Source organism: Pipra filicauda, unplaced genomic scaffold (assembly GCF_003945595.2).
Source record: "Pipra filicauda isolate LSUMZ 115617 unplaced genomic scaffold, ASM394559v2 scaffold71_size5581439_pilon, whole genome shotgun sequence".
Classification (NCBI taxonomy): domain Eukaryota; kingdom Metazoa; phylum Chordata; class Aves; order Passeriformes; family Pipridae; genus Pipra; species Pipra filicauda.
In genome coordinates this window covers 4,577,923-4,599,890 of record NW_024104887.1, presented here as the reverse complement: position 1 = coordinate 4,599,890, position 21,968 = coordinate 4,577,923, and the positions used below count along the sequence as shown (strand labels likewise).

Sequence of the window (21,968 nt, the reverse complement as noted above, 5' to 3'; positions counted from 1 at the left end):
GTTTTCATGGGACTACATGCTGAATTGGGCCAACGAGCTGTTCCGGGTTAAAAATAGCCCTGCAAAAGAAAAAGTTGAATTTTATTCAGGGCAACTGACTGCATTACCACAGAGGTCTGCAACAGGGAAGAGCTTAAGTTCCACTGGTGCCACAGATGAATGCATGTGTGTGGCTATGCACAAATCAAGAATTACATCTGTAAGAGCAAAGCAATATTTACCACTTTCAGATTGTTCTTCAAGATCTCTTAAATCCCAAAGCAATATCTGTGAGTGTGCATTGAACTCTGCTCCAGCTCTGCTCAATTCTGTGAGCTTTTTCCAGAAAGGAATGTGCTTTTTCAACTGTGCGGTCTCCATGTGGCAGCACTTGCATAAACAATGTTAGAGCACAGCTGTCCCGAACTGTGAGGGTGCTGTGCTCTTTCCTGCCTCACAGCATCTTGCTTTCTTGTAGGACACTTTGGAGCCCTGTAACTGTCTCCTGGAGGATGGGACTTTGGCACTGTGTCAGGTAACCAGGGTTGTATTAACCCTCACAACATCCCAGTGAGAAAATATTCTGTCTTACAGGTGGGAGCCTGTGGTTCATCAAATCCATAAGAAAACACCAGGTGCTTAATTTCAGCTTATCCGATGGTTTCACAAATGAACATCCTTCCTCTGCTGATCCTGTTCCCTCTCCAGATGGACTGTAGGTAGGAAGTCGTAATCTATTCGGAAGCCAGAGTCCCAGTTTCCCTGGTGATGTGTGGGGTTTGGGAGCCAGCTGCAGAAATAGCACACACACTTTCATGCCTGGGTTCTTCACAGGTTTGAAAACCTGCAGATTCTTGTTAAGAGCCCAGGACATCAGGAGAGTTAAATCAAAGCCGCAAGAACACGTGTCCGTTCTGTTCAGTGTTCACAGGCTTCAAACAAGCAAACAAAGGAACCAATCAGGACTTTTTTACCAGGGCAAAATTCACCATTTCTCTGATTCCTGCCAGACCTCGGCAAAAAAAGTCTCTTTTTGACTGAGGACCCACAGACTGTTCTTTCTCTTCCCTCCCTTCCAGTTCCCATCCGCGTACCCCCATCTCCTGCTTTCAGCCGAACCCCAAAATTACAGGAATCAGTGGAGTTTTCCATCAGGTTTGGTTTTCTCTCACTTTCGGAATCCTGTTGCAGGAGCTCCCTCTGGTGGTCAAGACCAATAAACGAACAACGCTCCTGCCCTAAACCACTCTTTTTTTGTATTTTTATGCTGGAATGATTTGATAGAATCACAGAATGGTTTGGGTTGGAAAAGACCTCAAAGATCATCCCGTTCCGCCCTCCTTCCATGGGCAGGGACCCTTTTCACTAGACCGGGTTGCTCAGAGCTCCATCCAACCTGGCCTTGAACACTTTCAGGGATGGGGCATCAACAGCTTCCCTTCTACACTCACTTTCTGACCTTCATTATTTGTAACAGCCTTTTCTTAGCGTTTCTGATAAAGACTGGTAGCCTTTTCCAAATTCCTTTTCCCCCCCATATTTAACCACTGAACCCTTCAGTAGTTTATTACCCTTAACCCACCCTTGCTGCACAAAGGCTACAATAAGGTAGAGCCCTTCTGCCCAAACCTGCTTCCTACAGGTTTGAAAAAAAATGAACATTTTGAGTTCAGGTGGACTTTCAGAAGCAGAGGCATTGCCCGAGAGGAATGTGAGAGAAAAACAGAGCTCTGAGGCACAGTCTCAGAGAAATAAAACTAAATCAGTTGTAATTCTAAAGAATTCACTGCTAATAACAAGATTCTGAAAGAAGTTGTAAAATCTTGTGAAAACATTCTATTCACCCACCTGGCAGTAAAAGCCCTCTTGGTATCCAGGTTTGGTTTTCCTCTCCTGATTTTATTGACCCTACCAATTACCAGAGCTTATTTTTTCCTAGGAAGCTCTAAAATTTTGGCAACCAGTCTAAAGCCACAGTTAATCAGTAGAAAGTCCCTTGCTGAGTTCAATGGCTGAGCCTCAAAATGCTGTCAAGCGCTGTAGTACAGCAACATTCTCTCTGAGGTGACATTCGGGGATGCTAAAACAAAATAAGGAAACACCTGGGTGAGCCAGAGGCTTCATCTCCTCTCTGCTGACAGCAGTGCAAAGTGACCTGGAGTCATGGAACCCAGCCCCAACCATTCCTTGGAATCTGGTCTAGATCACATGGAAATACTCCATCCTACTTATAAAACTAAAGCTAAAGGAGGAGAAGCTCCATCTTTTGGTTTCTTTTCCCCGTGACCTGAAGAAATAGAGTTTCTGCAATAGAAATGTGTTTCCTCTTGCAATTAGTTCAGACTCAGCTGCTCACAGGAGGTGTCTGTGTCCTGTTTACTCCTGTTCTTCATTCCCCTTATGTGTGTGTGGCCTCTGCCATAACTCTTCACACCTGGCTTGGAAGTATCACCTGTGTCAGAGGTTCCTGCCAGGTGCTGCTGTGTGATGTCAGCACCAAATGGAATGCGGGTGACATGAGCTATTGCATAAAAAGCTCTGCAGGGACTTAAAAATAAATAATCTTGGAGTGAGTGAGGAGTGGAATGAGCTATTGGATTTTGTGTAGGGAGGAGCTTTTAAGCTGCCAGCAGTAAAATTTCTGCATAAAAGTCAAAATTTAGGAAGTACCGTCAGTTCAGAGGGAAAGTGATGTAATGTAAGGGATGGACTAGCGGGTTTTTGTTTGGAAAATGTGCAGAATTAAGAAATGGAGCAGCCTGAACAGGAGGGAAGGGTCCTGCAGCTGGAGGAATATTTGGAATTCTTACTGGAATTGGCTGTGTGTGATGATAATTCACAATGATGATGAGATGTGGCTGTGGAGCCTGTCAGTTGTGGTCTCGAGCCAGGGATGGGGAAATAATGATGCCAAGGCAGGAGCAAACCCTCAGCTAGGACAGGGTTCTGGTCTGCTGTGTGCGAGGGGATGGAGCTGATTAGTGTAATTTGGGAAATGAAGAACTTGTCTCATGGGAACAGATAAAACCATGTGGTTTATTTAGGCCACAGGCCTCTCCTGGAACAGCCTGAACACCTTGGGACAAGGTGACAAAGAGAATGACTGAGCCCCAGCACAATGGGACACAACACTTCGGAGAACTGCAAGCTGGGAATTAGTTTGATTTTATCAAAGATGTAAAATTCCACTAGTATGGAGTGGAGGGGAAAACTGAACCTTGTAAAAGTTCAGATAGTTAAAAAAAAATAGATCATTGCAGGAAGCTCTGCTTCCTACACTAATACACGTAGGGACTTAGATCAGGGCTGGTTGTGTGTTTCTCCCCTCACCGTGTGCCTTTCCTCGGGGATGGGGGTACGCGGGGCACGGCGGTGCCACCCTCCCCGGACCTGTGGTCGTTCTCTACCCTGAACCCCTTGGCCTCGAACGGGCTCTGTCTTCCGCGGGCCCCGGGGGTGCCCCGGGCTGCGGGTCCGCCGGGTTCGGAGCGCGCTGGGCACCGCTGGGGTGCGCCGGGTTGGGGGTGCCCTGGGCTCGGGGGCCGCCGGGGCTGGAGGTGCGCTGGGCTGCGGGCGACGCTCCGCCCGCCCCGCCGGCCCCGCTGCGCCCGGTGCCGCTCCGTTCCCGCTCCGTTCCCGCTCCGTTCCCGCTCCGTTCCCGCTCCGTTCCGCCCGCTGCCGCTGCCGGTGCCGCTGCGCTCCGCCCGCCCCGGCGCTCGGTGCCGCTCCCGCGGCGCTCGCCCCGCCCGCCCCGCCGCTCTGTGCCTCGGCGCGCTCGTCTCGCTGGCCGCGCTGAGGGCGGGCCCGGCGGAGCCATGGCGGCCGTGCGGGGCCTGCGGATCTCGGTGAAGGCGGAGGCGAGCGCGGCCACGGCGGAGCCGCGCGGCGGGGAGCCCGAGCCCATGGAGGTGGAGGAGGGCGAGCTGGAGACCATCCCCGTGAGGCGCTCGCTGCGGGAGCTCATCCCGGTGAGGGGCGCGAGGTGTGGGCAGGGGGGCAGCGCCCGGGGCAGGGGGTGTCGGGGTGGGGGTGAGCGGTCTGTGAGGGCGTTTGGGGGGGGCACTCGTGGGGAAAGCGGGGACACGGGGCGGGGGCGGGAGGGAGAGCGGGAGGGGACTGGGGGGTGTCCGAGGGGAGCGTGGGGACGAGTCCTAAGAGGAAACGGGCGGGATGTGCGTGGGAAGGAAAGGAATAAAGGAGGCGGTGGAGAACGGGGTTTGGGGTGCAGCTGAGGGGTGCAGAGGACTCTGTGGGTGGGAGAGAGAGTGCAGAGGGAACACAGGCAATACCTGGAGCAGGGAACAGCGACTGACCGCGGGAGAGCTGGGCTGGAGCCACTGGGACGGTGGGCTCTGATCGGCGGGGTTTGAGGGTTTCCTTTCTGTTTTGTTTTTTTTTTTGTTTGTTTGTTTGTTTGTTTTGTTCACTTTTTCATTCTCGCGAGTTGTTTCTGTACAAGTTTTAGTCAGGATTAGGTTCACTAGCGAAAAATGGGTCGCTGTTCTAAAATCTTAAGTAGTCTTTTGCTCTCCAAACTTCTTGGAAATTGCTTTAGAAACTAATCTTTAATTAGCTGGTCTGCCAACGTGCTTGTGCTCCTACCGAACATGTGGCCCGAGACAGCACCCTGCTGTACTTCCTCGTGCTCCATGAGTCAAGCTCAGACAGTGGGGGTTTTCAACTTTAAAAATAACATTTATTTTGCCTTACTTTTTCTAGTAACTCTAAACATTTGGCGAACTTTGATGCTCTTACTAAGAAAAGTGGTTGGAATGTGTTTTCTGGTATTTCTAAACTGAGACTAGCTTGCACCTAAAAACGGTCCTTTAGCCAAAATAATTATTGCAGCACAAGTGCAAATAACACGTTTACTCCTAAAAAAGGCTCCACAAACTCTTGCCAGGTGATGGTCCTGAGTGTGTCAGAGTGAAGAGGTGCCATTTGTACATATGCAAGCAATGGAGGGGACAGAATTGGATCACTGGTGCAGGGGCTGTGGGATTTAGTACATCTCTGAATTCAGCAGTCTTGTCTGATGGATGGGAAACTTGTAATTTTTTTCCCCCCTATCGTTTTCCATTTTTATCCAGTAATGTTTCACCTCGTTATTCGGAAGTTGGGTTTGAAATAATGGTTAGGAATAAAAACTTACAGATGAGGCTTCGTGTTCTGAATGTTTGAGACTAAAAGCTTCAAACTGACACTTCAGGAGTCGGGTATCATTGCTAAATCTGTTCGTGTTTTACAAGGAAATTATACCCAAAACCAATATTGTGCAAGTCTTATTTAGGAAGGATATTTGATGACTTCCCCTGTATTGCTGAGAGAAAGTAAAAACTTTGGCAGCAGGTGACATGGATACTAAATTTTATCAAAGGAAAGAATCCTTACAGTAAAGGAAGTTTTTGGTTCAGTTCATGTACTTTTACTTTCACTGACATCAGAGAAGGTTCTTGCTTGTGTGCCTGTCTGTCTAAGGATGTAGCTTGGATCAAGGAAAAGAGGATGTATTTCTCATAGAAATGGTCAGGTTTTTTTCAGTATAACAAGTGTGTTGCTTTCGGGGTTCGTTGAGATTTCATCAGCGTTTTGCTTTGTTTCAGGACACTAGTAGGAGATATGAAAACAAAGCTGGAAGTTTCATTACTGGAATAGATGTAACCTCCAAGGTAATCTTTGTGCTATGGCTCTTGAACATGTTTTCATTTTTGCTGCTGGAAGGGAGGAACCGTTTCATTTCTTTCTTCTTCAACATGCACAAAGGCTTTGCCTCCTGCTCAGATAGCTGGCATGAATCACAGTTTATGTTCCAAATCTGACTTCAGTTACTAAGATCCAAAACCTATAATGCTTCCTAATAAAATCTGTGGAACAAGGAGCTTCTCAGTTTCCAAAATTGCACAAGATCCACACAGGCTGTTGCTCATGAGCTATGTAAAAGGAGCCTGAGTTGCCAGTCTAAATAAAATCTCTATAGCCAGCTTTTAAATTCATGTTCAGAGAGACAACTTTACATTTTTGTATATATTTAAAAAACAGATAGGGAAAAACCTCTATAATCTTAAAAAATGAATTTTTCCTGTGGTGGAAATACTTCTTTTAAAAGAGATTTTTTTTTTTTCTCTTTGAGCACAGCCTTTTTACATTTTATTGGGGAGGAGAGGGTAATGTTACTGTTCCATCATGGAGTCTGAGCATTGTCCAAGATACCTTGCTTCCCATGCATCTTGATTCCCACTGTGTTGCTGGACCTACATTAAAACTATTCTGTGGCACAGAAATGTTTTACTGAATTACTCCTACATTCTGAAACTCACAGGTCTCTTCATAATTAATGAAATTATTAATACAGGTTGTTGCCGGCTGGTAGGTTTTAAGTATCTGGTCCTTCAGTGCAATTTGTTTAGAGGGCTGCTGTGATTCCTGTTTTGACTGCATTGTTTTGTATTTTGCAGGAAGCAATTGAGAAGAAGGAACAAAGAGCAAAACGCTTTCATTTTCGAGCTGAAGTGAATCTCGCCCAAAGGAATGTGGCGCTGGATCGGGACATGATGAAGAAAGGTACGAGTTCATCCAAAAGTCAAGGAGAAAAGATCCCTTTGTTTACTTCCTCACAGTACCTCTACTTGATTTATCCTATATTTCCTGCTTTCCCAGAGGTTTTGCCAAGAGAAATCACTTTGGTTTTTTTTTCCCACATTTTCATTTTAATTTCGCTATTTTTTAAACCTACTTGACAGTTTTCAGTTCACTCCTTGTTTCACCAACCCCAGAAAGAAGAGGGCATTTTTTGTGTGCCTTATTTACTACCTGGGAACAGCACCTAGTGCTACATGTCCAGGATTCATCTCCTGGATCAGTGCTGCTTTAAGAATCTTTCAATTCTTTGGAAGACCAGCCCTGGAGCGCTGTGTGTGTACACGTGGAGGACTCCGTGTCCTGTGCACAGGGAGATCAGACTCTGTGCTGTACCCACAGTGAAGCTGCACTGATGGCAAGCTGGACATGTTGGGATACAGGCAGATCAGCCAGGGGATGTGAGCACAACAGATTGGTGCTTTTGGCACCCAGTTAGTTCTCCAGGCTTTTTTTCCAGCTGGCAGCTTGGACGTGCTAAGCTGTGGCCTGTTACAGCTCTCCATCAGTCATGGAAGTGCTTTGTGCACTGCCTTGTTAGTGTTCTGGCTCTCTAATACTTCATGATAACACTGTGTTAGTATTCAAAGAGAAAGATATCTTTTTAAGGCAGTTTGATTGCTGTGCAGTCCCTGCATCTACCAATGCTTGTAATGTAACCTCTTTTAATGCTCAATTTATTAAAGTTTTGCATTGGTTGGAAGAATAAATCAAGTTACTGTATTTAGAATGGCACATCAAACATCAAGTAGCTTCCCTTTAACTTATTTAAAATGTTTTGCTTTGTAAGCCCATATGTTACTAATACAAAAGATCAGAATAAGTATCAGTTTTGTTTCTCTTCCTCTTTGTAGCAATCCCTAAAGTGAGACTAGACACAATTTACATTTGTGGAGTGGATGAGATGAGTACACAGGACATCTTTGCCTATTTCAAAGAGTATCCTCCTGCTCATATCGAGTGGTTGGATGACACATCATGTAAGTAAACAGAGTCTTTGTCTGTAATTCTTACTGTTTTTTCTCATACTGGTCGTAGCTGCACCTCAGATGTCTCAGTGGCTTTCAGAGTCACAGATCTTTGCTTGACTCAGTTTCCCTGTCTTCCTTAGTCAGAAGAGATGTAGAAGGAAAGAATTAATAACATGGTGAAAATCAAACCCACTATCTGATTGAGTATCTATTATTGGGAAGAGACAGCCCAGAATAACTTGCAGCTCTCTAAGTGGAAAAAGTGAAAGGTCTAAACTTACGTTCTGCTTCCGTCTTGACGTAAATAGCAGATCTGAGAGAAGGTGATTGAGCTGTGCAGTTGGGCAGGTTGGGATGGTTCTGTGCTCTGAAGGAGGAGACTTGTTGCCATATTTGTGTAGTGCAGGCTCGAGGAGAAATTGGTGGGTGGAAGGAGATGGCAGCTGCATGTGATTTACATAGATGGGAAAAGGAATGTACCTGCACATGGCAGGGGCTGTTTTGGGGAGTGAGCCTGCAGGGAGATTGCCAGCAAGATAAAAGGTGGTTGTGGTTAACAGCTGTGCTTTCTTCAGTGACAATGAAGGCTGTACAAGAGCTACAGTTGGGATCATGGAACTGGAAGGATTGTCATGTAGCTAGAAATCCTGTAACTGAAATCATATAAAAAGAAATAGGAGCCAGTGCAGGTTTTCCAGTGGATTGCTGGAAACTGTTTTATTGACAAGCGTGGCTGAGACCTGAGAATTAGCAGCAGGGTTTCCCTGGAATGACCCTGAAGGAGTTATGTTCAAATGCAAGACAAAATATGTGGTATTCTCCAAAACACTGATAACTTTGAAGCCACTGTATGTGACAGCTTGATGTACTGGCACAAGCTGACAGAAGATTTGAAACCAAATAAAAACCCTGGGTGGACAATTGCAGTAAAGAGCTGCTAGATGGATCTATGGGGATGCATAAGCTTGGAAGTGCACAGCTTAACTCTCTATCCAAGGCTGCATTTCTAAGATTGTCTCTTTCCTTTTTCTTAAATGCTAGGTGAGTAAATTTAACCTGGAACCAGAGTGAACTTCCAGTCCAAAAATGCAAACTTCAGAGTTGTAACAATACTTTACCCAGTTATGGTTAGAACACATCTTTTTAGTGATTAATTTTCATGCTGTATCTGAGTTAGCATGCCAGCTACAGTTGATGAAAAGATAAAGGCTTTGTCTTTTCAGCATAGATTTGCATCACAGCATGGCAAAAACTTTAATGTTCCTGACTGAATTACATCTCAAGGTGACTTACTGCAAAGGTGCACTTCCACAGTGTGCTGTGGTTCAAACTGATGAATGTTAAATGATAAAGGCTTTGAAAATTTGGAGATGAGAAGAGGAGGCAGGCAAAAAAAAAAAAAAGAGAAGTTATTAACTACTCATTGCAGTTAATATCTGTGTGTTCTTCACCTTGTAAATCTTGTCTGAGTAACTGAAGAGAATTTTTTATTTTGGGTCACTCTGTAGTTTTCTTGATATCTGATTACACTCTACTTAACAGCAGAGCAGTGACATTTGTTGCTGTATTTGCACCAAGTGCATCTGTGCAGAAAGCTTTTGTTCAAATCCTGTTTCTAAGCAGTTTTAGCTCTTTGAACTTCATCTATGAAGTGCTTTTAATTGGCCCAATAGGTTATATTTTAGTACTATCTGTTGGTACTTAAGACAGGTACAAGGCACGTACTGAATCATGTTGACCTGTGTACACGACAATCTGTGCAAAGGGCCTGAGCAGACTCTCTTATTTTCCCCTATTTTCCTGCTTTTTGGAAAAGATTAACAGAATTCCACAGTAAAGTCCAAGGCTCTGTGAAGTTGCCAAAGGGAAAAAAAAAAAATCGAGGCTTCAGTTCCTCCCCCCTGCTGCTCCCTTAATCACATTTGTGTGGTAACACATTCATGAGTACACTGACCCCGTTCAGCAGCCTGATTTCTGTGCTCAGGAAGCCTCTAATATCTATGGTTGTGCATATCAGTGATTTTGGTTTCCATCAGTTGCTGTGTTTTGTAATATGCTTGAAAATTCCATGTTGTCCAGCTTATTGAGTGTGTTAAAGAATATGACTTTCCCTGCAAGAGGTGTATCTGCTGCCTCTTCTGTCATGGCACCATAGAAAAGCATTTCTGAGCTTCTGTCAGCAATTCCCCTGCAGTGGGGCAGGGAATGTGGCTGCTGGATTACAAAGACTACATTTGGGTTCTGTGTGTGTTTACATCTGTCACAGGTAACGTGGTCTGGCTTGATGAAGTAACAGCAACACGGGCTCTAATAAATATGAGTTCCTTGCCTGATCAGGAGAAAACAAAGACCAGAGAAAACAATGAAGAGAAGACAGCTGAAAAAACCAAGAAAGGTAGATGGAGATATCCATATATAGACATCATCTCATTAAATCAATGAAACTTTAAACTTATGCTGGGGTACTGCATAATCTAAATTACTGAAGGAGCTTCTATCATATAGTTTCAGGTAAATGTATTCTGCCACTTTAAAAAAGGCTTTCATCTTGGAAACCTTTTGAAGAAGCTGCTTCTTAAAAGGTGGGTTGGAACTGGACCAAAAGCAGTAATTCAGTCGATACTGAACATGTTGGATGCAGGGTCATTCTCAGATCTGGTATTTATAGTGGTGCGTGTTGCACAGAAATAAGTCTGTGTGATGTACAAAGGCAGTAAAAGGATGGATTCTAAGTGTGGAAAAAGCAGGTGTGAGAAAATGTCCTATTTTTGAAATGCCACAGTTGATTGCTTTTTTGATACACCACCATCCTTTAAGTATATCCTTCACACCAACGTGACAGTGTATCACTTCACCGCCCTGCGGATCTTCTCTAAATTTGGCCATTATACTTTTAAGAAAGAAGCACTGAAAGATTGGTTACAAAAGAGCAAAGCAGCAAAAGTACATCTCAGTGTCATGATAAATCTGGTACCTGAATGCCTGAACTGTAAATTTATTTTACTTTCTTGTGTGTAAGGTAAAATCAGCCTTTTGCTACCTGAGGACTCTCTTGCTCTTAGGCTGATGTGAGACATTGTTGTGGTTCCAAGTGGACCCTTCTAACTCACCCCCTTTTCTTGTTTCCTCCACGATGCAGTGGCTCCTCAACCATCCATGTGACTTTAATTTTTGGGCAGATGTTGATAATGCTTCAAGTAAGACTTGTTATGAAGGTTTTGGAGACTAGGCACTGTCTTGCTTAAGTGGAGCATGAATATATGTATTTAATCTTGTTTGCTGCGAATTACATATTACATTATCATCACACCACATCTGAAAATAAAAACTGTCATCTAAATTACTCCTGCTCATCTGGAAAAGTGGGATATTAGATAAAGTACAGACTGTTCAATTACATCTTAAGGTGTGAGATGCATACAGATACACTAGGGCAATCTGGCTTGGTTACATTCCTGTTTTTAGGATAGGAATTTGAGGACTATTTAGACATTTAGGGAAGCAAGAGACCAATCTTTACTGTGAGAAACATGAGAAGCTTCTAATTTGGGGGGGGGAAAGTACATGAATACTGTCCCTGATGAACCTTAATTATTCAGGTTTGAATTTGGGTAGTTTGGTTTCAGTCTGGTTAATTGTGTTCTTTTAAAAGTGTTACTCTTTTCACTTGGGAATATTTTCGGGATCTTTTGAACAGCTGCTGCTCTCTATTTTAGGTTTTCAAGTCTATTGTTGGATGAGATATAAGGAACTCTGAAGTATAAAAGAGGGGGTTTTTTTAGTCTGATGTCTGTGAAGTACTTTCAGATCTTTGCAAGTGGTATTGGTATATGTTGATAGCTGTCCATATTCACTACTTTTTTTTTTTAATAAAAAAACCAGTATAACTCTGAGCAAAAAAGAAACCCAAAAATCTGTGCAAGCATCTCACAATTTTAGTAGTTCTGGAAGCATGCACTCTTAGTTATTTCACATCAAAATTAAGTCACTAGGGTTGGTTTTTTTCCTCCTTCTCTCTCAGAAACCTTTAAGCTCTTGATTAACCTGTTTTACACTGTTAGTATTGAATACTTGTAGATACTTGTGGAATTTTAAAGGGAGACTGAAGGAAATGGGCTTTCAGCATCGTGGCCTTGCTGATCTCTGCCATACCCTGAAAATGCAGTGCAGTTTCATTTGCTTTCAGAGAATTAAATTAATAATCCATGTGTGCTGCAGGCAGTTCTCTGCACAGGGGCTCTCTGGTTTGCTTTCTGTGCTCACGAGTGCTTCTCATGTCCGTAGGCATTTGCTGGTTTGATTATTCTCTAGGCTGCAGAGGAGAAAGGAAAAACACCTTCAGGTTGATTTCAGAGGATGCAGGCAATCATAATCAAATGGGGCTGAAGCACTAAAATGGAGTTTGTTTGTTTTTTCCCCATAATTTGTCTTAGAAAAACAGGAGGAAAGCTCTGATGACGAGACAGAAGAAGGCGAGGTTGAGGATGACAACCCAAGTGACGTGGAGGTCAGTACAGAAGGGGAGTGAAAACACAGAAAGGTTTTGCTCTCACTGGTGTAAAGTTTTCACAGCATTGCAGGTTTAACCATGTAAGTTTGCAATGCACAGTCATCAAAGTAAATGAGATGGGGGATGAGAGGAGGTGCAGGTGTGCTGTTGGTGATAACACCAATGTGAGAGTGTTTTGTGAAGGCAGATTTTGAAGCATCCAGTGTGTGAGAGCGAGTCTGGCTGCTCTTTTCTGCTGAGAGGAGGCAATGAAAGAACAGTGATGGAAGGCAATGACCTTTCAGCAGTGAAGGCAGTGCTTAAAGAGACAAATGGGATTTAGGCTGCCCATAGATCTGTGGGAATCAGCATACACATTGATGTCCTGTAAGTAATTTAATCTTCACTGGCTGAGTATATAATAGGTGTGATTAGTATTTTCTTTAGGAATGGCTCAGTGAACACTCATACATCACAGAAGTCTGAATTTTAGTTTCTGCAAAGCAGCTATAAATGAAAAAGAAAGCTTTTTAGTCATTGTGTGAGGGCGTGAGAACCTCGTAGTAAAGCCATTTAGATAGGAAACGAGCAAAAAAAATCCATTTTTTCAGTGTCCAAGTTGTGCTATTTATTTTCTGCATTTCAGTCAGTAATATGTCACTTGACAATTGTCACTTGACAATTACTGGATTTAATAATCTGAGATAAAGTTATGAAGCAAGAGAAGGAAGTGTTTTAAATTTTCAGGGCAATTTATGTTAAAAATTCACCTTGAACATAAGTTGAAAAGTAACTTTCTTAATAATCAGTCGATTGCTTCTCTGCAAGCAATCCATTTTCGTTCGACAGTAATTTTATTTTTGAGTCCAAAATACCTTTTTTGCCCCCAAAGTTGGATGCCCTCTCCCAAGTAGAAGAGGATTCTCTCCTGCGTAATGATCTTCGCCCTGCCAATAAACTGGCTAAAGGAAACAAGCTATTCATGAGATTTGCTACTAAAGGTAAATGACCAGCTTAACAAGCACAGTGAATTAATTGCTTGTTGTAGTTTTATTTGTTGACTAATTAATGACTCAAAGTACCTACTCTGTATTTGCAAAACTGTTAGTTTTTTGCTAACCATTGGGTGTTAAGATTTTACAATAAATCCACATTTAATGTGTGAATTAAATCCAGTTCAAGTTGTATGAAAATCATTCTACTGGAAGCTTTATCTTGGGCTCAGGGCATTCTTCCCAATACCATGGAATAGGTTTTATGATGCCCTTTTCCAAAGAGGTAAATTTCACATTTTATAAATACGGATATGACTTGAGATGCTGATGAGGTATTAGGGGAACTTATTGCTAAATACAGTTGAGATATTAAATTATATTTATGAGTAAAATGAAAATCCATATAGTTTCTGGACCGTGCAGGAAGTGACACATCCATAAAGAAAGGAAAGGTGGTGAGTAAGGTAAGTAGAGCCTCCAGCAGTGACAGAGGGATGTAAAGCTCTGTTAAGCTGATATGTAGAAACTCAGTCTCCCTGGAATTAAGTTTCCAGACACAAATAAAACTGTGGTGGTAGGAGAAATTTCAGAGGTGTCAGCAAAACTGAATCCTTCATGAAGGAGGGTGAAGTAATGCTGATTTGTAAGATGTACTCAGCCTTACTTTCACTCTCCGTGTTTGGGTGGTTATTTATTTTTATGCTGTGCTGCAAGAGATATTCTAAGAGGGAAAAATTCCTATAGTTGATGTTTTTTTTTCAGATGACAAAAAAGAGCTGGGAGCTGCAAGGCGGAGCCAGTACTACATGAAATATGGCAATCCCAATTATGGAGGCATGAAAGGAATTCTTAGCAACTCTTGGTGAGTGTTGGACAGAGGAATTGGAACATTGCAGGTAATTGGACAAGATACTCTAAAGTGATTTTAATTGGTGGATTTTCTTTCTATTCAGTTTACGTAGATGCTTCTTACGTGTAAATAAATGTGACTTTGAATTTGCAAGGAGGTATTTTTGCATGAAAGTGAAGAAGGTTTATATTTAAAACGTTCAGAACAGATCTCTGACATAAATATGTGTCTGCTGGTAAAGTAGGTGACAACTGCATCTCCTTAATGCAGGACTGAGTGTAGCTCAGTCATTGTGCCCTCTCTGTGACAGGAATGTCATTCTTTTTGTGGTGTTTCAGGAAACGAAGGTACCATTCCCGCCGGATCCATCGGGATGTGATAAAGAAAAGGACACTGATTGGGGATGATGTGGGTTTGACTCCTCCCTATAAACACCGTCACTCAGGTAACTGGTCCCAGTGGGACAGCCCTGTAAGGGGAGGGCCTTGAGCAGAACCTCACCTGATCCCCCCTGTGTTGTGTGGTAGTTTTCTAAAAAAAAAAAAAAAAAAAATCTGAATCACATTTAAGAGTTTGCAGGGAATGACTGAGGCAGAGACTCTGTGCTGCTCATTGCTTACCAAAATAGCTGCTGCTCTTTATGTGAGATTTTTATTTTACAGATTTAGGATGTGAGGACTTGGAGCATCAAGGGGAAAAAGAAGGGATGACTTCTTAAAAATTCTGGGCAATTTGTTGTACTTGCTTAATCAGTTCTTCTGCTCTATGAGAAAGCAATCTCTAGATATAGAACAATAAATACTACAAAATTCTATTAATTAGGCTTGAATATCTTCATCTACTCCCTAAGGTAGAAAGATAATTCATATAAAAATCTGGAATGAAAGTGTCAAATTTTCATATGATTGGCCCGTTAAAATATAGCCATGGTTGTATCAAATCTCATGGCAGATTTTATGTGTTGGTAGTGTACTGCTTTCTGAAGAGATGCTTGCACACTGCTGATGACTAAATTTAAGTTCTTTATATTTAAATCAGAGTCTATGATGAATTCATAATAAAGATACATGCCTTCTTTTTGGCATTACTGCTTACAGGACTTGAAAGGATTATTGCAGAGCCAGCAGTTGGCACATTAAGCCCTGCCAAGATCACAGGAGTTGTTGTGCTTAGTTAAGGAAGTAAGAACTGCACCTTCTACAAGAGGCAGTTTTAGTTACTCTGCCCAGCTTTATTCCTGGACCTGAGGCCTCTGAGGTACTGAACACCAGGGACATTTTTGTCCTGTGGCAGTTTCCTTCCACTTAGGCTATTCTGTAATATCGATTCCACTTAGAATATTTTGCAAAATATTCCCTCTCTTTAGCCTTAGAGAACTACAAAACTCTTTAGTCAGGGACCACTCATTACAGCGAGGTGGGTTTTCTTTGTGTCTCGGTTTTGAAGTACTTCACATGGATGACAAAATTCAGTTTATCAGAATGGGTTTGCCTCGCTACAGGCTTAGTAAACGTTCCTGAAGAGCCTATAGAGGAGGAGGAAGAGGAGGAGGAGGATCAGGACATGGATGAAGATGACAGAGTGGTGGTGGAGTACCGGGATGAGCTGCAGGCCTTCAGGCAGTCCCGGGAGCGCAGCGCAGCCCGACGGCCGAGCGCCAGCGGGTCTGACTCGGATGAGATGGACTATGATCTTGAACTGAAAATGATATCAACACCCTCTCCCAAAAAAAGCATGAAGATGACAATGTATGCAGACGAGGTGGAATCACAGCTGAAAAATATTAGGTAAAGGTTTCTCGCTCTTTAAAACCAGCAGTGAAAAGGCATTCCGGATTTTAATCGGTGGCAGAGCTGTCAAAGCTTGAAGACAAGCTGTTGAAGAGGCTTTTTCAATCCTTAACGTAATTTTGTAGTAGATATTTTAAAAAGTAATCCAGAAACAGGCTTTTAATAAAATTAACATGATTTTAAATACGGCTTCTTTTGCAGATCTCTGAATTCTGCTCATTGATAATAATGAAACTTGAAGTAGAATCAATAGAAATTTATGCAAACAACCACAATGAACTTCATGCACTTCATAGCTAGGCCAGGGAGAAATAACTCTTTTCCCCTTCCTCTCTTCTCAGAAAGAAGAATAACCCTTAAGTGTTGATGACAAAAAGGAATTTATGCTCATTATGGGTTATTAATCAAAAATATAGATTATATAATTAAAACTATGTTATAGATTATTAAAAGAACTTTAATTAGTGTCCCTTCAGTAGTATGGTTATATTTTGTAATAATGTCAAGGCCTTGAACAATTTTGAGGCTGCTCATCAGTGCTGAATTATGACCCAGAGGCACAGCCTTAAGGAGACAAACTCAATACCTGCCTTGAAGTGGATACAGAAGTATTCATGGGATTATTGTTAAATTCAGGATTCTGACTGGAACATGTGCTCATCTAAGCAATGTTTTTACCTCTGTTTCTCAGTAGAAAAATCCTGATACTGTTTTTTTTCTGTGATGTAATCTTACTTACAAAGAGACTTAAGAACTGTACTAGTGTTATTTAATTTAAGGGACATTAAATCTATTTTGTAGGAATTCCATGCGAGCAGATAGCATAGCAACCAGTAACATCAAAAACAGGATTGGCAGCAAAGGATCATTAGAGAAAGTTGCAGATGTGAGACTACTGTTAGAAGAGAAACGTCAGAATAGCACTGGGCCACGTCAGCCAAACAGCACTGTAAAATCAGGTAATTTTCAGCTCCTTTATATATTCATTTCACATCTGTGCTCCACTGGAAATAACAAGCTCTGCATTCATACAGTCTTTCCACACTCAGAGATTGGGTTGGGGATTGCTTTGGGGAAATACATTGTAGTGAAAGCTTATTTAGTGATGTTGATTTTTATCCATTTTCTTTGCTTGTGTCTTTTTCCCCCCACTCAGTCTCTTGTGATTTGCTTGAGGCAGAGATTCGTACGACTCAAACACAGCACAGAGGGAAGGTCATGCACAAAATCCAGTGTGAAACACTAACTACAGTTATGTGAAAGAATATGTATTACATGAATATGGATGTTCTTTCACTTGGCAGGGTTTATTTCTGAGCTTACTTGCCTGTTGTTTTTTTGACTCAAGTGTGTATGATTTCATCTACGTCTGACTTAATATTCTGAGGATTATCTGACTGATAAGGGAAAGATATGCTTTTGTATCAGTGTAATGTCAAAGTTTTGTTAGTATATTTTACCCCTTCTGCCTATTTTGGACCTCTGACAAGTTGGCACAAAAGTTCTGTAATTCCCTTTGCCTTCATATTTTTGTTTGAACTCCCTGTGAGACAAGGAACATCTGGCTAAACCAAACTTCAGAATGCAAGATTCAAATCAAAGGCTAAGTGTCAATATATTTAGGATTTTTATATTCTGGTTTTCATTTTGTTCTGCAAAATATCAAGAAGTATTAGAATTCTAAAGCAAGGTATCTGTTATCTGAAAAGAATTACTGAATATATACTTATTTTCATGGAATCTTATCTCATGCTGTGCTGCTAAAGCAGAAATGCAGCAAGCCATGGAATAACTTAGTTTTCTGATCTTTTGGACTGAGCACAACCTGAAAACATTAAGTGTCAAATTTATTGCCAAAAATGAAATGAAATCTGGATAAATTGTACTGCAGACATTGCCAGGACTGAAATCTGATTATGAAAGACTTAAGTGAAAAGACCACAGAAAAGATGAAACTAGACAAATGCTGTGTTATTAAGTTGTACAAATTGTGAACAAGCATAAAATCAGCTGGCAGAGCTGGAGTAAATGCAACATGAGTTTTTGGTCATTTTAATCACTGAAATCATCCCTAGATGTGCGGCAAAGACTGGGAAAAAGGCCACATTCTCCAGAAACTAAACCTCCAAGTAGTACCTCTGCTCCTCGTCGGGAACCAATCTCAGATGTCCACAGCAGGTTAGGAATCCCCAAACAAGATGTGAAAGGCCTCTACTCTGACACCAGAGAGAAGAAATCAGGTTAGTTCTGTGGAGAAAGTGTAATAATGCAATTCCTTTGATTCTGGAGTATGAGAGAGATTCCAGCAGAAAGTCATGAAGGAGGTTCAGCTGAGTGAAATTCAGCTTATAAATTGGCAAGTGTTTGTTCAGAGCTTTGAAATCTAAATACTTCTAGGTAGGAGCTGGGAATGTTTCTGAGCAGTATTTTTATAGAGGTATGCTGAAAAGTCAAGGACCACTTTAAAACTGTGGTCAAAACAGGGCACTAAAACAAGTGTAATGAGTGCAGTGGCACTTCAGTGCTGTGTGTAGAATTCTCTGCTAGTGGGCAACAGTGAACATGAGTGCCCTGAGCCTCCTGTAGTTTAATTTCAACTCCTGCTTCAAAGCAGAATCAGTTCCATGGCAGACATTAAGGTGGAAGGAGTATGAGGGGTTTAAAGGGATGCAGCGAATTTAAGATTTGATTCCTTGACTCATCCAGAATTCCTTAGTCCTGTTTTTTTTGGGTTTTTTTTAAATGTTTGTTTTTCATCTGATCAGGTAATTTATGGACCCGATTGGGGTCTGCTCCGAAGACACAAGAAAAGACTTCAGATAAACCTGAAAACTCTGTGGCGTCTCCAGAGGAAGAGGATTCCGAGCTGCAGCGGGTTTGGGGGGCTCTCATTAAGGAAAAAGAACAGTCTCGGCAAAAAAAGAGTCGGTTGGATAATTTACCTTCCCTACAAATCGAAATCAGCCGAGAGAGCAGTTCTGGCTCAGACTCTGAATCATGATGGGTTTCACGTCCTCATCCTCAAAGATTGTGACTCTGCAGTGTGGCAAGATTTTCTTTGCCCAAAAGCTGGACACTGGCAAAGGCTCTGCAGTGAAGGTCCCAGAAGTGTCTCTGTTCCTTTTATACAAAAAGAGATGCATAAACCACTTGAAACCTAAAGCAATCACCTTTGTGTGGAGTCTGTGGTTGGCCCTGTGTTATGGAGGGCATTGTCATATATGTTTATTACAGCAAACCTGTAGTTAATTCTAGCAAAACACTTTCCCCCGAGCTCTGAACTTAAAAAGAAGAGGCAGAAATGCCCTGTATTTTTAATGAGACCTTTTTGTTCTTAATCTTTTCATCATGGAGGCTTTTAACAAAATGTTTTACACACTTCATCCAAAGAACAGGGCTCATGATCAAGATCATTGCCTTGCCCTTCTGGCTCTTACCAGCACCTTTCCTTTCCTCTTGAAGTAATAACAAAAATGCTTCCTGGGTGGGCAGCCAGCAAGGATAAAGCATGAAGGGATTGTCACATTCCCTTCCTCCAAAACACTGAATGTAAATCCAAGTTAAATAATATTTTAGTACAGTTAAATTTCATGTATCCCAGTGGTATGACCACTCTCAAGGAATTCTCATTTATTCTGGTGATACCACGTCCTGCTGTAGTAGGGATTGAGATGTTCAGGACTGCAAAGTTGGATGTTTGAGAATTGTGTAAATCCCCAGGGGGTTGGTTTTTCATTGTTGTTGTTGTTTTTACACGATGAGAAATTATATTTCTTCCATTTCACCTGGATTATGTTTTGCAGCACTCTTAACAGTTGGAAAGTATACATTTTTATATTTGTGAGAATTTTCCTGTTGGCCACAGTGAAAGCTCTAGTGGTGTTCTCCTATGTGCTGTTTATCTATATATATATAACTGAAAGAGAAAAGGAAAACTATAGGATCACTGTCTCATGTCAATACTTTTGAATGTTCTTCCTGTGTAGTACATGTGGATGTGGACATGGTTGACTTGTTACATTCAGCTTTTTTACCTGCACATTTTCCCTTCCTAGGTAGGAGAAGGGTTTGATCAGTGTGCATCTGCCATTTTTTTCTTGTTGCCTGTGGGCATTTATTTTGGTTGCCAGTAATTCTAAGTGAGGAATAATGCAGCACATCACATTCAGGTAAACAACAGGTAGCAAAAACATCGTCTGCTACATTTTGATAGTCTGAAAATTTGTTTGCATTGTCCCTATTTCCTCAGTTCTGTCAGTCCAAAAATGTCTATGAATATCTCCTACAGTTCCTGCTTTTTAACAAGCAAATGTTTTCTTTTTTTTTTTTTCCCTTTTTTTGTACTAAGTTGAAGTAGGTTTGAAGTTTCAGCAAGGAATCTGCAATTAACTTTTCTTACTGCTTTGTTATGTGTAAGAATAGCAGCATGTAAAATGAAAGGCAAAATGAAAGGTACAGTGACTAGAAGGGCAATCTGGGGGCTGACCAGGCTTCAAGCCTTACCATTTCCTTGTTTTGTGACACTCATCCTTGATTTTATATTTAATTATTGAATATATAAATGTCTCATAAAAGTACTGTTGAGAGTAAATGACTGCAACGTCTGATCACTGTAACAACTCATTTTAAACGTGTGCTTTCATTAATATCCCTCCCAAAGCTTTCCAAGAGAACCATACCTATACCATACCCATTTCTCAAGATCCTGATAAAGTTTATTTAACCAGTGTCTTTTTGCCAGTAAACCTTGTGTTGTGTTACTGCTTTAAAGCCATTGTGACCTTTCCTCTTCCTGAAAGGAGGTGGTAGATGGGAATCATACCACTGGTCTGTGAAGTCAGGCTTCTGCCTTGATGGGAACCCTTGCACGTCTTTTAAGATCAGCAGCTGGTTTGTGCCCCACTGTGTTTCTGTGTAAATACTCATAACTTGGGCCTGGTGAAGGATAAATTAACTGGGAATGGGAATAGAGAATCTGATAGAAAAGATCTGAACTAATAGATGTGTGAAATCAAAGAAGAGCCATGTAGGCACAGGCCTTTTGTTGAGAAAGAGGCACCTTGAACACCAGTTCTGCCTTCCAGGTTGTCCTAAACAGTGCCTTAAAAGTGCCTCTGTATTATTCAGGTCTGTTGTATTTATGATTTGGGGGGGTTACATGTGCTGTTGAGACCACAGTAGCTTAGCTGCAAGAAAAATAGAGGTTCACTGTTGAAGGTACGTAAAATAGGGTTTTACTGTTGAGGGAACCTACAGAGAGGGTTTTGTAATTGAGTGTTTGCATTTTGATGACGTACAAAGGAGCCTTGAAAAGTGTTTGCTGATACCAGGAATTCTTTCCAGCTCTGGTCTTCCTTAGTTACGTGAACAAGAGCTGCTGGGATTTGATAATTAAAAAATGAGCACTGAATCTTCAGCGAATGCTTTTTCCTCAACATTTTAAGTTAAATCTATTTGATCTGGGGAGAGATTGCAAAGAGAATTGTGTTCTAAGTCCTCTTTGTGCTCAGCAGTTTTGCCCTTACCTAACGTGTTGATTTTTCACTGAATTCTCAAATATTAATCACCTGCTAGAATTTGATGCAGAAATTAATGTTCTGACACTGAGATACCTGTGCAGTTTACTAAAATGAACTTATGTTGAAAATTGCAAGGAGAATCTTGGCTTTGGCTCTTGCTGGATGGATCTGTGTCTTGGAGGAAAAACTGGTCTGAATTTTAATTACAGGAGCACAGTAGTCCTTCTTGTAGGAGGATTTTGTTTTGAAAAGGTGTATTTTTGATAAATAGTTCTTCAGGCAGAATGAACACGTGGCGTTGACAGGGTGGTGGTTTTGTGTTTGTTTCTAAGGTGCTGGGATGTGCCCGACAGGGAAAAGGAAAGCAAACCCCCCCTTATTTTCAGTTCAAGATGACATAAAGTGAAGAGAATAGAACTTTTATTTCAACGGCCGTTCTGTTCTAAATTAAAAGTTGTCTGGAATCACTGTGACCGCTCCAGTCCTGCCGGATCGCCAAGGGCTGGTGCTGCCTTGGCTGCCCCGCGTGGGGCTGTGCCTGGCCAGGTCCCTGCCCACTCGTGCTGAAGGCGCTCTGCAGCTCTCCCCCGCGCTGAGGTGGTGCCTAAAGCCGGGTTTTAGAGGCTGAGGAAACCTCAAGGCTCCTCCCGCCACCTTCCCTCCTGGCCCCGCGGAAGGAAATGGAAGCCTCGGCTCACCCCCGCCTGGCTGGAGGAGTGGCCCAGTCCACCCCCCCGCC

General features: G+C 42.1%; 1 protein-coding gene across 2 annotated transcripts; it reads left to right on the top strand.

Annotated features, from left to right (window-relative positions):
* The first annotated feature begins 340 nt into the window (after nt 1-340).
* NCBP3 (nuclear cap binding subunit 3) lies at nt 341-20,480 on the top strand. Of its 2 annotated transcripts, none has more exons than XM_027725864.2 (13): nt 341-698; nt 5,583-5,648; nt 6,435-6,540; nt 7,470-7,595; nt 9,853-9,981; nt 12,020-12,093; nt 12,968-13,076; nt 13,833-13,932; nt 14,259-14,365; nt 15,422-15,707; nt 16,512-16,669; nt 17,786-17,950; nt 18,476-20,455. In XM_027725864.2, the coding sequence occupies exons 3-13, from the start codon at nt 6,528-6,530 to the stop codon at nt 18,709-18,711; spliced, it is 1,503 nt and encodes a 500-aa protein (XP_027581665.1). In that variant the 5' UTR covers nt 341-698; nt 5,583-5,648; nt 6,435-6,527; the 3' UTR covers nt 18,712-20,455. The 2 variants fall into 2 exon arrangements, with proteins under 2 accessions (XP_027581665.1, XP_027581664.1); XM_027725863.2 differs by lacking the exon at nt 341-698 and adding an exon at nt 3,771-3,947 and having other exon boundaries at nt 18,476-20,480.
* Nucleotides 20,481-21,968: the final 1,488 nt, after the last annotated feature.

Bases quoted from the DNA above. Each gene is read 5' to 3' on its own strand.
- NCBP3 (XM_027725863.2), top strand. From the start codon at position 3,795: ATGGCGGCCGTGCGGGGCCTGCGGATCTCGGTGAAGGCGGAGGCGAGC. The intron at 5,649-6,434 runs GTAATCTTTGTG...TGTATTTTGCAG, and splicing joins GAATAGATGTAACCTCCAAG to GAAGCAATTGAGAAGAAGGA. The intron at 7,596-9,852 runs GTAAGTAAACAG...CATCTGTCACAG, and splicing joins GTGGTTGGATGACACATCAT to GTAACGTGGTCTGGCTTGAT.